This window comes from Scyliorhinus torazame, chromosome 5 (genome assembly GCF_047496885.1).
Source record: "Scyliorhinus torazame isolate Kashiwa2021f chromosome 5, sScyTor2.1, whole genome shotgun sequence".
NCBI lineage: Eukaryota > Metazoa > Chordata > Chondrichthyes > Carcharhiniformes > Scyliorhinidae > Scyliorhinus > Scyliorhinus torazame.
The window spans coordinates 144,515,302-144,528,032 of NC_092711.1; the positions used below are offsets into that span (position 1 = coordinate 144,515,302).

The window sequence follows — 12,731 nt, forward strand, 5'->3', positions numbered from 1 at the left end:
CTGTCGCTTTCCGAGGCGTCACTTTCAAGAAGGCCAATCTGACTTTGGAGGCTGTGACGGTGGGCATGGGCGTGTCCAAGGCTGCTGGGGCAGATGACAAAGGTTTGTTGGTTTCCTGCTCGAAATAAGCATAGAATGCATTGCGTTTGTTGGGAAGGGGTGCGCTGTTGCTAAAGATTCTACTCGGCTTTGCTTTTTAGCGCATTATGTTGTTTACGCCTTGCCACAATCGATGAGAGTCCATGATTCTCGCTTAGTCTGGACAACTCTTCTGTTGTCTCTTGGTATCCCTGTTGGCTTTGCAGAGGTTGTACCTAGATTTTTTTGTACAGGTCAGAGTTGCCTGACTTGAACGCCTCAGACCAGTCGGGAGTGAATCTCCCGATTAAGCCATGGTTTCTGGTTGGGTAACGTATGTACTACCTTCTTTGACACACAATCTTCTACACACTTGCTGATGAAGCCTGTGATGGTGCTGGCATACTCGTTTCGGCTAACTGCCGAGTTCTTGAATATGGACCAGTCACGTAGGAGCTCTTTTGCCTCAGACCAGCATTTGCACAACCTTCTTAACCGGATTTTCCCACTCAAGTTTCTGCTTGTACGCCGGGAGAAGGAGCGCCATCTTGTGGTCCGATTTTCCGAAGTGCGGTCGGGGATGGATCATCAGGCGCCCTTGATGTTTGTGTGGCAATGGTCAAGGATGTTGGGGCCCCTGTCGGGACAGGAGATGTGTTGGTGGAATTTTGGCAGTACACACTTGAGGTTGGCCTGGTTACAGTCCCCGGCCACGATGAACAAGGCCGCCAGGTATTCTGTTTCATTGTTATTTATAGCGGTTACAATTCATCAAGCGCCTTCTTCACTTCCGCCTGGGGTGGGATGTAGACCGCCGTGATGATGGCAGAAGTGAACTCCATGGAAGGCAGTATGGATGGCACTTCACAGTCAGGTATTCCAGGTCCAGGGAGCAGTAGTTCCCCAGGGTCGCCACATCCGAGCACCAGGTGTTGACGAGGAGACAAATCCCTCCACCCACTCCAGGTTCAGTCCTGGATGTGATTAACAGCAGGAATAACAGCAGAATCTAACCCATCATCACTTGTGAACCCTTTGGTGTCTCAGCGTGTTGGACGACTGAGTGAATCCCTCCCCACAGTGAGAGCAGGTGAATGGCTTCTTTCCAGTGTGAACTCGCTGATGTCTCCGCAATGTGGATGATGTTTGAAACCTCTTTGTCGCAGTGAGAGGAGCTGAGCGGTCTCTCCTCAGTGCGAATGCACTGGTGTTCCATCAGTACCCAAGAGCTTTGAAACCCACTCCCACAGTCGGAGCATTTAAAAGGGTCTCTCATTGGTGCCAGTGACGTTGTGGCTCAGCAAGTGATGACCGAGTGAATCTTTTCCCAGTCGGCGAGGTGAACGGGCTCTCCCCAGTGTGACCTCGCTGGTGTCTCCGCAAGTTGGATGAGGTACTGAAGCTCTTTGTGCAATGAGAGCAGCTGAACGGTCTCTCCTCAGAGTGAAAGCGCTGGTGGGACATCAGTAGCTGAGAGCTTTTGAAACCCCTCCTGCAGTCAGAGCATTTAAAGGGCCTGCTCTTGGTGTGATTGACATTGTGTTTCAGCAGGTGGGATGAATGAGCAAATCCCTTATCACACACAGTGCAGATGAACGGCTTCTCCCCGGTGTGAACTCTCTGGTGACTCTGCAGGTCGGACAACTGAAAGAATCCCTTCCCACAGTCAGAGCAGGTGAATGGCATCTCCCCGGTGTGAACTCGTTCGTGCCTCCGCAGGCTGCTAATGTTAGTGAATCCCTTTCCACACTGAGAGCAGGTGAAAGGCCTCTCTCCAGTGTGAACTCGTTTGTGTTGCCGCAGGTGGCCAATGTTAGTGAATCCCTTTTCACACTGAGAGCAGGTGAATGGCCTCTCCCCAGTGTGAACTCGTTCGTGTTGCCGCAGGTTGCCAATGACATTGAATCTCTTTTCACACTGAGAGCAGGTGAAAGGCCTCTCTCCGGTGTGAACACGTTCGTGTCTCCGCAGGTTGCCAATGAAATTGAATCTCTTTTCACACTGAGAGCAGGTGAAAGGTCTCTCTCCAGTGTGAGCTCGTTCGTGTTGCCGCAGGTTGCCAATGACATTGAATCTCTTTTCACACTGAGAGCAGGTGAAAGGCCTCTCCCCAGTGTGAACTCGTTCGTGTCTCCGCAGGCTGCCCATTTCAGTGAATCCCTTTTCACACTGAGGGCAGGTGAAAGGCCTCTCTCCAGTGTGAACTCGTTCGTGTGTCCGCAGGCTGCTAATGTCAGTGAATCCCTTTTCACACTGAGAGCAGGTGAAAGGCCTCTCCCCAGTGTGAACTCGTTCGTGTTTCCGCAGGCTGCTAATGTCAGTGAATCCCTTTTCACACTGAGAGCAGGTGAACGGCCTCTCTCCAGTGTGACTGCTTTGATGCCTTTCTAGCTTGTGTGGGGCTCTGAATCCCTTCCCACAATCCTCACATTTCCATGGTTTCTCCATGGTCCGGGTGATCTTGCGTCTCACCACGTTGGATGATCAGTTGAAGACTCGGCCACACACAGAACACCTATACAGTCTCTCCCTGCTGTGAATGGTGAAGTATTTGTTCAGGCTGTGTCACTGGTTAAAGTTCTTTCCACAGTCAGTGCTCTGTAACAGTCTCACACGGGTGTGTGTGTGTGTCTCAGTGCTTTTCCAGACACACTGTTTAAAATCTCTTGAAGCAGACAGAATAGACAAACATTTCTCCTTCTAGATTCAAAGGCCGATGATATTCGGTTCCCAAGAATTGAGTGACTCAGTCAGTTCTTGACGTGATATTTAGTTTGAGATCTCGGCCTCAAACTCCTCTTGTTCGAACTTCCTGCAAACAGATTTAACAATAGTAATCATTGTTAGTACAGGATAGAAACTCAGAACATACAATTCTAGTTTCTATCAAACATTCTTTCCTCTCTCTTTCCCTGAAATGCTCTAAATCTCAATCCCACACACTCTCCCTCCATTCTCACTCTGCTGTATCTAATATTCCCCCTCCCAATTCTCCTGAAGGTGCCGATTCAGGCTGATTGACAAATCCAAGCTCACTGCTTCCTACCCTGGACAGAGAGACCTATATTCACTTACTTTCCCTCCCAATTTTCCTGAAGGTGCTGATCAACAAATCTAAACTCACTAAAACCTGTACAAGAGTAGAGAATCTCCATATAAGTACATTAACTGATTAGAGATAGGGAAATTCTGAGGAAGAACTTTATTTAGTCATGGAGTGGTCATGACAGGGAACTCACTGCCCACAAGGGTTGTGGAAGTCGAGATGATCAATAATTCAAAATAATATATTAAGAAAATAAGCTTTCAGGGGAACAGGGATATCGAGGGGGAATGGGACTGACTGGATTGCTGTACAGAGACTCAGCATTGACTTGAGTTCCCAAATGGATTCCATAAGTGCTGCAATGACTGTATCACTGGAAATATATAATGTAGGTAGAACTAATAATACATGTATTTCATTACAAAACCATCAATAATATATCTAATACATTCTATATAACACTAGATATATCTCTGTGCAATATAACATTTTTAAAAATTCATTTACGGGATGTGGGAGTCGCTGGTTCAGCCAGCATTTATTGCCCATCCCTAGTTGCCCTTCAGAAGGTGGTGATGAGTTGCCTTCTTGAACCGCTGCAGTCCTTGAGTTGTAGGTACATCCCCTGTGCTGTCAGGGAAGGAGTTCCAGGATGTCGCCCCAGCAACAATGAAGGAAGGGCGATATATTTCCAAGTCTGTCTGGTGAGTGACTTGGAGGTGAACCTCCAGGTAGTGGGGTTCTCAACTACCTGCTCCTCTTGTCGTCCTAGATAGTAGTGGTTGTGGGTTTGGAAGGTGCTGTCGGAGGAAGCTTGGTGAGTTACTGCAGTGTATCTTGTAGATGGTATACACGGCTGCCACTGTTCGTCGGTGGTGGAGTGTTTGAATATTCATGGAATGGGGAGCAGTCAAGTGGGCTGCTTTGTTCTGGATGGTGTAGAGCAGCATGTTGGAGCTGCACTCAACCAGGCAAGTAGTGATTATTCTGTTACATGCCTGACTTGTGCCTTGTAGATGGTGGAGAGGCTTTGGGGGTCAGGAGGTGCGTTAGCCGCTGTAGCCTTTGGCCTGCCCTGGTGGCCACCATATGAATATGGCTAGTCCAGTTCAGTTTCTGATCAATGATAACCCTCAGGATGTTGGTTGTGGAGGATTCACCAATGCTAATGTCAAGGGACAGTGGTTCGATCCTCCTTGGTAGGAGATGGTCTTTGCCTGGCACTTGTGTAGCACAAATGTGATTTGCCACTTATCAGCCAACATCTGGATACTGTGCAGGACATGCTGCATTTGGACATGGACTGCTTCATTATCTGAGGAGTCACGAATGGTACTAAGGATTGTGCAGTCATCCACAAACATCCCCACTTCTGGCCTTATGATGAAAGGTAGGTCATTGATGAAGCAGCTAAAGATGGTTGGGCCTAGGAGTGTGCCCTGAGGAACTCCTGCAGCTGAGATGATTGACCTCCAACCACTACAACCATCTTTCTTTGTGCCAGGTATGACTCCAACCAACGGAGAGTTTCCCCCGATTCCCACTGACTCCAGTTTAGCTGGGGCTCCTTGATGCCATAGTCGGTCAAATGCTGCCTTGATATCAAGGGCAGTCACTCTCACCTCTGGCATTCAGCTCTTTTGTCCATGATTGAACCAAGGCTGTAATGAGGACAGGAGCTGAGTGACCGTGGTGGAACCCAAACTGAGCGTCCGTGAGGAGGTTTTGCTGAGTAAGTACCACTTGATAGCGCTGTTAATGACTCCTTCCATCACTTTGCTGATGGTGGAGAGTATTCCGACAGGAAAGTAATTGGTTTGGTTTGTCCTGTTTACTTTCCCTTTAATGTCAGCCATCTCCTGGGGAAACCAGCCCTTTAAATGTGAACATTGGGAAAGAGACCATCATTTTAGCCAGAAAAATAAATGTGTCAAGCTGAGGGAGCAAAGGATGTCAATGTCTTTCAGAGAGAGAGAGAGAGACCTGGGCCAAGCTTTGCAGAGTCTGCACCCTCCCTGGATTGACTTCCTTTCCCTTCAGTTGCTGCAAGTCACCAATTGAAGGTCAGAATGAGACAAGAAATGGAAAGAGGGAGAAAAGAAAGTGTTTTACTCAGATGTTGAACAACAATTTTGCTCGGCAGAAACCTCCATGTCCAGCTTCCGCATGAGACAATGGGGAGCTCTGATTGGTGGAAGAGCAGAATCCTTCCGGTCCTCCAATCTTCCTATTGGTCAACACCTCAGCAGGAAGGTCAGCTGAAGTGAGCTCCCCTGCATAAGCGCAGCTGCCCCTTCTCTTAGACATGCGCAGTCCCAGGTCAGGTGAGGGGTAGAATTCTGACGGCCGGAACTGTCAGCCGGTTGCTTGGAAACCTCGCCTGGAGGATATGTGGGGGAAGGGGAACAATGGATGAGGGCGGGGCTCCCGCGTCTGCGCGCGGGGCAGTAACGTCACGCGGAGCGGACTTATTCCTATTGGTTGATTTCGAGGACGAGCTCCTTTGTGATGTCACAATGTGGAGGTTGGGCAATGAGTTTCAGACTAAAACATTCTCCTCTGGGCAACATCTGGGAGCAAATCAATGTCTCCCCCGTTCATAAAGTCATAAAATATAGGAGCAGAATTAGGCCATTTGGCCCATCGAGTATAACCCTTAAACCCGATTAAAAATCTGTCTAACTCCTCCCTAAATGTACTCACTGTCCCAGCTCCTCCGCACTCTGGGGTAGTGAATTCCACAGATTCACAGCCCTTGGGAGAAGCAGTTTCTCCTCAACTCTTTAGAATTTGCTACCTCTTTTTTTCAATAATCTTTATTGTCACAAGTAGGCTTACATTAACACTGCAATGAAGTTACTCTGAAAAGCCCCTACACTCCACATTTTGGCGCCTGTTCGGGCACACAGAGGGAGAATTCAGAATGTCCAAATTATCTAACAGCACGTCCTTCGGGGCTTGTGGGAGGAAACTGAAGCACCCGGTGGAATTATAGAATTTACAGTGCAGGCGGAGGGCATTCAGCCCATCGAGTCTGCACCAGCCCCTGGAAAGAGCACCCCACGCCTCCACCCCATCACCGTAACCCACCTAACCTTTTTGGACACTAAGGGCAATTTATCATGGCTAATCCACCTAACCTGCACATCTTTGGACTGTGGGAGGAAACCGGAGCACCCGTACAAAACCTACGCGGACATGGGGAGAACGTGCAGACTCCACACAGCCAGTGACCCAAGCCGGAATCGAACCTGGAGATTTGCAGCAACGGTGCTAACCACTGTGCTGCCATGCTGCCCATCTTATCCTAAGACTATTACCTCTCGCTCTAGAAAGCTTGAAAGACGTGCTGTTAGGTGAATTGAACATTCTGAATTCTCCTTCTGTGTACCCTAACAGGCGCCAGAATGTGGCGACACGGGGAGTTTCACAGTAACTTCATTGCCGTGTTTTTTTTAAATTTAAAGTACCCAATTCATTTTTTCCAATACAGGGGCAATTTAGCGTGGCCAATCCACCTGGGTTGCACATCTTTGTGTTGAGGGGGCGAAACCCACGCAAACACGGAGAGATTGTGTAACCTCCGCATGGACAGTGACCCAGATCTGGGATCGAACCTGGGACCTCGGCACCATGTGTTAACCACTGTGCCACCGTGCTGTCCCATTGTAGTGTTAATGTGAGCCTACTTGTGACAAAAATAAACATTATTATTATTAAGAGGGAGTAGCGCCTCCAAGGCAGCCTTCAGGACGTACGACAATGCAGAATCGGCAAGCAGAAACTTATCGCCAAGTTCCGCACACATGAGTACGGCCTCAACCAGGACCTTGGAATCATGTTGCATTACATTCACCCGCACCCCCCCCCCCCCCCCCCAAACCATGTGGCCTGGGCTTGCAAAATCCTACCAAGTGTCCTGGCTTGAGACAATTCACAACTCTTTAACCTGTGATTATCCCTCTCTCCAGTCACTCTGTCTGGACCTATAAAGACTTAATTACCTGCAAGGTCTCACATTCAAAAGTATCGTCTTGCATCATTGACTTTATCAATGTATATGTTCCTGGAACCCACCTCTTCATTCACCTGAGGAAGGAGCTGTGCTTTGAAAGCTAGTGATTCAAAACAAACCTGTTGGACTTCTTACTTCTTACTGTGCTCACCCCAGTCCAATGCCGGCATTACCACATTAAAGTAAAAGGGCAAAGTGGCAGCACGGTGGCGCAGTGGTTAGTGCTGCTGCCTCACGGCGCCCAGGTCCCAGGTTCGATCCCGGCTCTGGGTCACTGTCCGTATGGAGTTGCACATTCTCCCCGTGTTTGCGTGGGTTTCACCCCCACAACCCAAAGATGTGCAAGGTATGTGAATTGGTAATGCTAAATTGCCCCTTAATTGGAAAAAATAAATTGGGTTCTCGAAAAAAATTAAAAGTAAAAGGGCAAAATCTATTTATAGTTTAAGAGATACATTCCTAATAAAAATAGTGTTTAGGCATTGTTGTTTCTATTTTTTTGCAGTAGAATTCATAAAACTTGAAGTCTTTGCCTTATGACTCTTTCATTTGTTCACTGGGTTTAGAATTTATCTTTTAAAGTTACTGATCTTTTCAGAAATCTTACACAGTTGATTTAGAGCTACAAGTTTCAACTTCCCAATAAGCCCCAGGCAACTTCTGTCTCTCTATTGCTCGTGTCAAATACAGCCCAGCAACAGAGCTGAGGGCTGGAGATGCCGTCAATCCTTGTAGGAGCTGGAATCAGTAGAAAGAAGAATCATAGTTTCTGGTTGAGCTGTGTGTTAGCTGCCCGACCATGATGACCATATATAAATAGCTAACCAGGTAATCTGTTGTGATGAGGGTTTAGAAACAGACCCTGGGTAGACGAGTTCACTGAAGCTGTGAGCTTCGTCAGCTGTACAGTGAAACCAGGCATCCAACAGCCACAGAGACCTCTAATATTGGACACTGGGTTTAACCCTGTTCTGTATTAAACAGACCTATTTGATACTGGAGGTGATATAGTTAATCTGACCCTTCATTCATTCAATTCCAAAAGTGAACAACATTGATTCAAGTACAGTGATTACTCTGTTAATCTGTCAACAAAGTGGTGTCAGTTCATGCAGATTGTGTCTGAACTCAATTTAATTACTTATTTTTGTTACTTACTAGGGTCTCTTTCTCTCTTTCCTCTCCTCTCTCCTACCTCTCTCAGTCTCTGGTGTTCCCCCCTCTCTCTGGTGCCTCTATCTCCCTCTGTCACTCTCAGCTGTCTCTCACTCTCTGTTATTAGTGCTTAGGAAGGCAGGTGGAATAGTTTCCTTTGGTAGCCGAGGGCCAAGAATATAAGAACAGGGCGATTGTGCTGGAACTGTATCAAACACCAGTTAGACCACAGCCGGAACACTGCGAACAGTTCTGGTCACCACATTACAGGAAGGATGTGATCACACGAGAGAGGCTGCAGAGAGGATTTATGATGATGTTACCCAGGCTGGAGAATTTTAACGATGAGGAAAGATTGGAGAGGCTGGGGTTGTTCTCATTGGAACAGAGGAGGCTGAGGGGAGATTGAATTGAGTTGTGTGTAATTCTGAGGGGCTCAGATGGAGTGAATATTTCCCTCAGCAGAGCCCAACCCCTGCAGTCAAACATGAAGTCGCTGGTGTGTCAGGAAGTGGGATGAGTGAGTGACTCTCTATTCGCACAGAGAACATGGAAACAGCAGCTCCCCAGTTTGAACTCGCTGGTGTGTCAACAGGCTGGAGGATTGGCTGAATTCCATCCCACTCCTGGAACATTTTTCAATGTCCTCTCCCCAGTGCCAGCAGGCTGCCTGACTGAGAGAAGCTCTGTCCACAGACAGAGCAGATGAATGGCCTGTCATTAATATGGAGATGCTGGTGTCATATTGATATTGTTCATTCCGGGGACTTCCGGTGACAACATGTCGGTGGATGCGCACGTTAGGTGGCTCCTGCGAGAGGCTTGGATTTTGGACTTTTATGCCTGGTTTCGGGGTAGTTTTTAGATGAGTTGTTGAGGGAAGTCATAAGGAGGCTGACAAAGTCCCAGAGGAAAGGTGTTGGAAAGAAGGGGGCGAGCGAAGGTCCGCCAGCGAGTGCTGCTGTGAGTCCTGCAGGAAGGAAGGTGGCGGGGGTTGGGTCGTCGGGTGGGGCCGCTTCCCATTACCGGGGAAACTCTGACCGAGGTGATGTCAGAGCGTCAGACATAAGTAGATATTACCCCTTTGAACTGAATTGGCCACATTCCTCTCGGAGGTCTGTTCTATTCTCTGAGCCTCACCCATTTGTCCCGGTTGATCCTCGGTCGTCGTTGAAACGGAATCTTCGATGCTTGGTTCTTATTCTCCTTCTGACCCGTGTCCCAGACAGGTCAAATTTACTCTACTTTGAACTGTCGAATGACATCTTTCTTCTAACCACAGATCCATCCTTCAGACATTGTGGTTCAAGGTGTCAACTCAGGTTCTGCTTGGCATTTCATCGGTGGTCTGAAAGTGGTCGCGAGGAGGGAGATGATCTGGCCAAGGTGGATAGGAAGGAGAGGGAGGAACGGCAACAACTGATAGAGATTTTAGAGGTGGAGGACCCGGACCAGGGGCTCCTGGCAAAGAGGAAGGAGCTGCAGGCGAGGTTTGACCTATTGTCCACAGGGAAAATGGTGCATCAGCTGAGAAGGGTGAGTGGGGCTGTCTGAGTCTGGGAGGGGGGGGGGGGGGGGAGGCAGAGTGTAGGTCAGCTACGTAGGGAGGCCGCAGCAAGGGAGATAGTTTGGGTGCGGCACAGGATGGAGGAGTTGGTGTGGCTCCGGAACAGATTAATAAGGTGTTCGAGGAGTTCTATCAGGACTTGTAAAAGGCGGAGCCACCAGAGGAGGAGTGGGAGATGATGGAGTTTCTGGATGGGTTAGAGTGCCCCAGGTTGAGGGGGTGGACTGGGCAGGTTTGGAGGAGCCGATGGGGGTGGAGGAGGTGAAGGTGGTGATTGGCAGGATACAGGCAGGGAAGGCAGTGGGGCCAGATGGGTTCCCCGTTGAATTTTATAAAAGATTCAAGGATTGAATTTAAGAGCCATGAGGTGATGATGCAGCTGTACAAAACTTTGGTAAGGCCACATTTGGAGTACTGTGTACAGTTCTGGTCGCCTCATTTTAGGAAGGATGTGGAAGCTCTGGAAAAGGTGCAAAGAAGATTTACCAGGATGTTGCCTGGAATGGAGAGTAGGTCTTACGAGGAAAGGTTGAGGGTGCTAGGCCTTTTCTCATTAGAGCGGAGAAGGATGAGGGGCGACTTGATAGAGGTTTATAAGATGATCAGGGGAATAGATAGAGTAGACAGTCAGAGACTTTTTCCCCGGGTGGAACACACCATTACAAGGGGACATAAATTTAAGGTGAAAGGTGGAAGATATAGGACGGATATCAGAGGTAGGTTCTTTACCCAGAGAGTAGTGGGGGCATGGAATGCACTGCCTGTGGAAGTAGTTGAGTCGGAAACATTAGGGACCTTCAAGCAGCTATTGGATAGGTACATGGATTACGGTAAAATGATATAGTGTAGATTTATTTGTTCTTAAGGGCAGCACGGTAGCATTGTGCATAGCACAATTGCTTCACAGCTCCATGGTCCCAGGTTCGATTCCGGATTGGGTCATTGTCTGTGCGGAGTCTGCACGTCCTCCCCGTGTCTGCGTGGGTTTCCTCCGGGTGCTCCGGTTTCCTCCCACAGTCCAAAGATGTGCGGGTTAGGTGAATTGGCCAATGATAAATTGCCCTTAATGTCCAAATTGCCCTTGGTGTTGGGTGGAGGTGTTGAGTTTGGGTAGGGTGCTCTTTCCAAGAGCCGGTGCAGACTCAAAGGGCCGAATGGCCTCCTTCTGCACTGTAAATTCAATGATAATCTATGATTAATCTAGGACAAAGGTTCGGCACAACATCGTGGGCCGAAGGGCCTGTTCTGTGCTGTATTTTCTATGTTCTATGTTCTATATGTTCTATATGTTCTATGTTCTATGTTCTATGTTCTATGATAGGCTGGCGCCTTTGATGGTTAATGTTCAAGGATGCAATGGACAGTGGTGCCTTGCCGCAAACGATGGGGCAGGCGTCCATCTTCTTGTTGCTTCAGAAGGACAAAGATGACTTCCGGTGGCAGTCATGGAGTGAGAGGTTGCTTATTTGGTAGCTGCCGCTCGTGGTGGACCTTTTCCCCGGACTTATTAGGGATTTGATCGGTAAAATTGGAGACTGGTGAGGTAGAGAAGAAGAATCCCCCACCAGTTTATGGAGACGTTGGTCAGAAGTGGTCTGAAAAGGAGAGATTGTTGGGCAAAGAAGGGAGTGAAGACTGCACAGGAAAACATGGCGGAGGCTCAGGGACTGGGATTGCCGGCCCAGTGGTCAGCAGAGCAGCTGGTGAAATTCCTTCAGCAGAGCTTCGCCAAGCAAAGACAAGAGTACCTGGACCCGATTAAGACTGGGATTGACCGGGTGGGGCAAAGATTGGAAGCCCAGGGACAGGCGATCCAGAAGGTGGAAGAGACGGTGGCTGAGCACGAGGACCAACTAACCGCGATGGCAGTGGAGCTGATGAGGGACCATCAGAATAGGCTGCAAGAGAAGGTGGAGGATCTGGAGACAGGTCACACAGGCAGAACCTGAGGATCGTTGGCCTCTCGGAGGGCATTGAGGGTTCGGACGCAGGGGCATATGTGGCGCGTATGTTCGAGAATCTGCTGGGGGAAGGTTTACTTGACCCTAGGAGGTGGACAGGGCGCACAGAGCACTTGCAAGGAAGCCACGGCTGAATGAGGCGCCGAGCGTGATGGTGGTACGAATGGTGGTACGAATGCCCCGGTTCCTGGATAAGGAACAGATCTTGAGGTGGGCCAGGCAGACGAGCTGCGGTAAATGGGAAAATAACGAGCTGCACATTTACCAGGACTTGGGTGCGGAACTGGCCAAAAGGTCGAGCTTCAACAAAGTTAAAACAGCCTCTTTCAAAAAGGGGTGAAGTTCGGCACGTTGTAACCAGTTCGTTTGTGGGTTACTTACGAGAGCAAGAAATTTATTTTGGATCGCCGGATGAGGCGAAGAACTTTGTTAAGGACAGGGGACTGGCAGGTGATGGAGGACATTGAATTTGGGGGCGAGTAATCCTGTACCTATGCTGGTAACTTTCTTTTCTTTATGGGCTGTGTATGTTGTGTTTTTGTATCAATCTTTTGGCCACTGTTCAGTTTTGTATGCGGGTTAACTTTGTTCTTTGTTCTTGCGGGGGGGGGGGGGGGGTGGAATTTTCATCTTTGTGTTTGTTGGGAATTGTTATGTTTTGCATATGCATGTTGAAGCAGGGGGGGGGGGGGGAGGGGAGATCAATGGGGGCCGAGCAGATGACTAGTTTGGTATGGGGGGGTTGGGATTGCTGTTTTGTTAGTGTGTGTGTGTGTGTGTCGGGGGGGGGGGGGAAAGAGGAGGGAATTGTTCTGCTGACAGGGGAGGGACTGGCACTGGGAGACCAATTGGAGGCCGATGATAGTGGGCGCTCGAGGGCAGACCTGAGGAGGCGCGGGACGCGAGCTG

The 12,731-nt window shown here is 48.9% G+C and overlaps 1 protein-coding gene across 1 annotated transcript; it reads right to left on the bottom strand.

The window, feature by feature from the left end:
• Positions 1 to 660: 660 nt before the first annotated feature.
• LOC140419989 (uncharacterized) lies at positions 661 to 2,884 on the bottom strand. The gene has a single exon (XM_072504025.1). It carries the CDS (start codon positions 2,524 to 2,526, stop codon positions 1,351 to 1,353), a length of 1,176 nt encoding a protein of 391 aa, XP_072360126.1. The 5' UTR covers positions 2,527 to 2,884; the 3' UTR covers positions 661 to 1,350.
• Positions 2,885 to 12,731: the final 9,847 nt, after the last annotated feature.

Coding starts and splice junctions, on each gene's coding strand:
- LOC140419989 (XM_072504025.1), bottom strand. CDS start 2,526: ATGGAGAAACCATGGAAATGTGAGGATTGTGGGAAGGGATTCAGAGCC.